The sequence below is a fragment of the Electrophorus electricus genome, chromosome 22 (assembly GCF_013358815.1).
Source record: "Electrophorus electricus isolate fEleEle1 chromosome 22, fEleEle1.pri, whole genome shotgun sequence".
Lineage (NCBI taxonomy): Eukaryota > Metazoa > Chordata > Actinopteri > Gymnotiformes > Gymnotidae > Electrophorus > Electrophorus electricus.
In genome coordinates, this window is record NC_049556.1 from 12,863,854 (window position 1) to 12,866,671 (window position 2,818).

Below are 2,818 nucleotides of genomic sequence, written 5' to 3' on the forward strand. Positions count from 1 at the left end.
ATCTACCCCATATCTACCCCTCACCCACCCCTCAACCACACCTCTCCTACCCCACATCCACCCCTCACCCACACCTCTCCTACACCATATCTACCCCTCACCCACCCCCTCCTACCTCTCATCTACCCCATATCCACCCCTCTCCTACCCCAAACACCAGACTACCTCCTGGTTGTACTTGGCGCTTTGTTCCAGCTCGTCTCTCTCCATCTGGTTAATCCTCCATCTCAGCTCCTCCTCTTTCTCGCTGCCACGCCCCTCTCTGTGTGGCTGACCAATCACCTCTCTCAGCCTGCACAAGCAAAGCGGCTCAGACGGAATAAAAAGGCTTTTAATCCAGAAACGGCAGATGGCCGCCCCTAACGGCGGGTTCCCTGACGTACCTGCCGACTTCCTCCGGAGAGCTGCGGGCGCACCGGGCTCCGCGTGCTCCGGTGGGCATGACGTCACGGCGCTGTGACCGCGTCCCGGTAACGTGAACCGTGAACCGGGGAGGCAGCGCGAGTGGGCCAGACTGCCCGCTTTACAGAGAAGACACGTGGAGGCGAAGGACTCGCTTTAGCTAGCAGCCGTGAGGCACGGAGTTTACCGGTGGCGGTTCAAGACGTTTGCGGAGACACAAAACCTCCTGAAGCAACAGTGCAGGTGTGCAGCTCCTTCACAGCGCTGGGAGCGCTACACTAAACCGTATCCAGTAGCAACCGACAGCAGCATTAGCTCAGCTAACAAAGACGAGCTGCACACTCCTGCAGACACAATATCTGCACCGTTCAGACTCTGTGCGCTTTCTCCAAAGTGCGGCATAGCGCTGCAAAACACCCACAAGCGTCGCGACTGACCTTAAGTTTCAAGTCCGTTTGAATCTGACGCCATTTTCCGCTGGTAAACACTCGGAAGACGTCATTTCCTCCGACAGAAGGCGACTGAAGGCTGCGAGCGCCACCTGGTGGCCTGCGGTGGGGTTCGCACGTTTGCCTCTCAGCTCGGAGTCTCCATGTTCTCTGTGTCTGTATGTCCAGTGGTGGTTGGTGCTCTGTCCTGGTCTTACTCTCCTCCGCTTCCTGATGTCGCTTCTCACCAGGCGCGATATTTGTGAAGCGTCCTTGAGTTTGAGAAAGGTGCTATATAACTGCAACTAATGAGAACTCCAGGATCTAGCACAACCTGAATTTGAGAGCTAATTCATTTTATTACTAGAACACAACTTGAGGTTCTGTTAGAATCAAAAGCAATTACAACTTGGAATTTATAGTCATTATATTCCAGGCATGATGTCTTAATGGATAACATTTTTTTCACAAAAACAATATTCACAAACAATGGTCTGGCTTTTCTAGTTTTGCATGGATGTGTGTTTTTACTGTGTCCATGTGTGTGGTATATTTGTATACTGTAAATACTTAACAGAACATGCAGTGTGTGTGTGATTAACTGTCTCCTGAAGCATCGAGATTTTGTGTCTCCCTGTAAAAACACTGATGCTGAACACCCTACAAACTCTACTTGGGGGGGGGGGACATGAATACATTTTACTTTTTGTTGTGTTACGCGTATGTGGATTAATTGCTTGAGGTCCAGTGAGTAAATTTGAACCATGAGTATCCAGTTTCTACACTCCCACAAGAACCAACCAACAAGACACAGTCTAAACAACCAACATGTTAAGATTAGACAAGACACAGGGTCAAAGGTCAGTGTGGTAACAGTGATACTTGTTCTTCTTATTATTGTAACTTTAATTACGTCACAGTGCTTTATTGCCACTAGATAAAGGAACACTGCTGGCAGTGGAAGCCTAGCAGGCAGGACTGTGGGCCACCAATAAGAAGGTTGTGGGTTTGAATTCTATGAGTAAATGACAAGCCCTGACTGTCATCCCAGCAGCTACACATGCATCAGCCCTTTTGAGCCAAAGCCATCTCGTGGCTTTCTCTGCCGCTTCAGTTGCAGATTGTATGGCCCTCTTCTTAGCCATTCCTGAGATACCCAGTCGACTGAGAGTTCTGCTGATGGAGCGACCTGCAAAGCCTCTACAGCCCAATTCTATGGGCTCGTAGCTCGTCCTCTACGGCCCACTTCTATGGGCTCGTAGCTCGTCCTCTACGGCCCGCTTCTATGGGCTCGTAGCTCGTCCTCTACGGCCCGCTTCTATGGGCTCGTAGCTCGTCCTCTACGGCCCGCTTCTATGGGCTCGTAGCTCGTCCTCCAGCCTCTGCCTCTGCACATCTCCAACAGTACTGGGTACTTGGCGCTCTTCCCAGGACACTGTAAGTTCCAGCATGATCAGTTGTTTCGAAGCAGCAGAGGTGATGATCATGTCTGGACGGGGTGATGTTTTGGCTATGTGCTGAGGGAACTTTAGCTGCCTTCCCAGATCAACCTGGGGTTGCCAGTCGGAGGCTGTGTGGAGGAGGCCCGTTGTTCTGGGACATGCCTGAGGTTTAACTCCCTCTTTGATAAAGGTGATTACCTTCTTTTGGGCGTGATGGTGTTTACTGGTGCTGATAGCTGAGGTTATGCTCTCAGCAACTGCCTTAAGCACCTGGTCATGGCGCCACCCATAGCAACCGTACGCAAGTGCCTTTGATTTTCCAAAGAGCCTCTTCTGGAGCAAAGGAGGCAGGTAGATGTCTCGTTCTTTCCCCAAGTACAATGGAAACCTAGCAGGCTGTCAGGGGTTTTTGCTGCAGTGTTCTGTGTACTTTGCCCATTAACAGAGTACACACTGATCAGTTTAACCCTGTACTGTTATAAACACTGTGTGTGTGTGTGTGTGTGTAGATCAGTGTAACCCTGTACTGTTATAAACACTGTGTGT

General features: G+C 50.5%; 1 protein-coding gene across 1 annotated transcript in view; it reads right to left on the minus strand.

Moving 5' to 3' along the window:
* Positions 1-210, minus strand: part of LOC118240665 (coiled-coil domain-containing protein 171-like) — a 5,726-nt gene extending 5,516 nt beyond the window's left edge. Inside the window, exon 1 of the mRNA XM_035521760.1 lies at positions 166-210. Coding sequence (XP_035377653.1) covers positions 166-210 — 45 coding nt within the window. The remainder of the gene's footprint in view (positions 1-165) is intronic.
* Between the last annotated feature and the right edge of the window lie 2,608 nt (positions 211-2,818).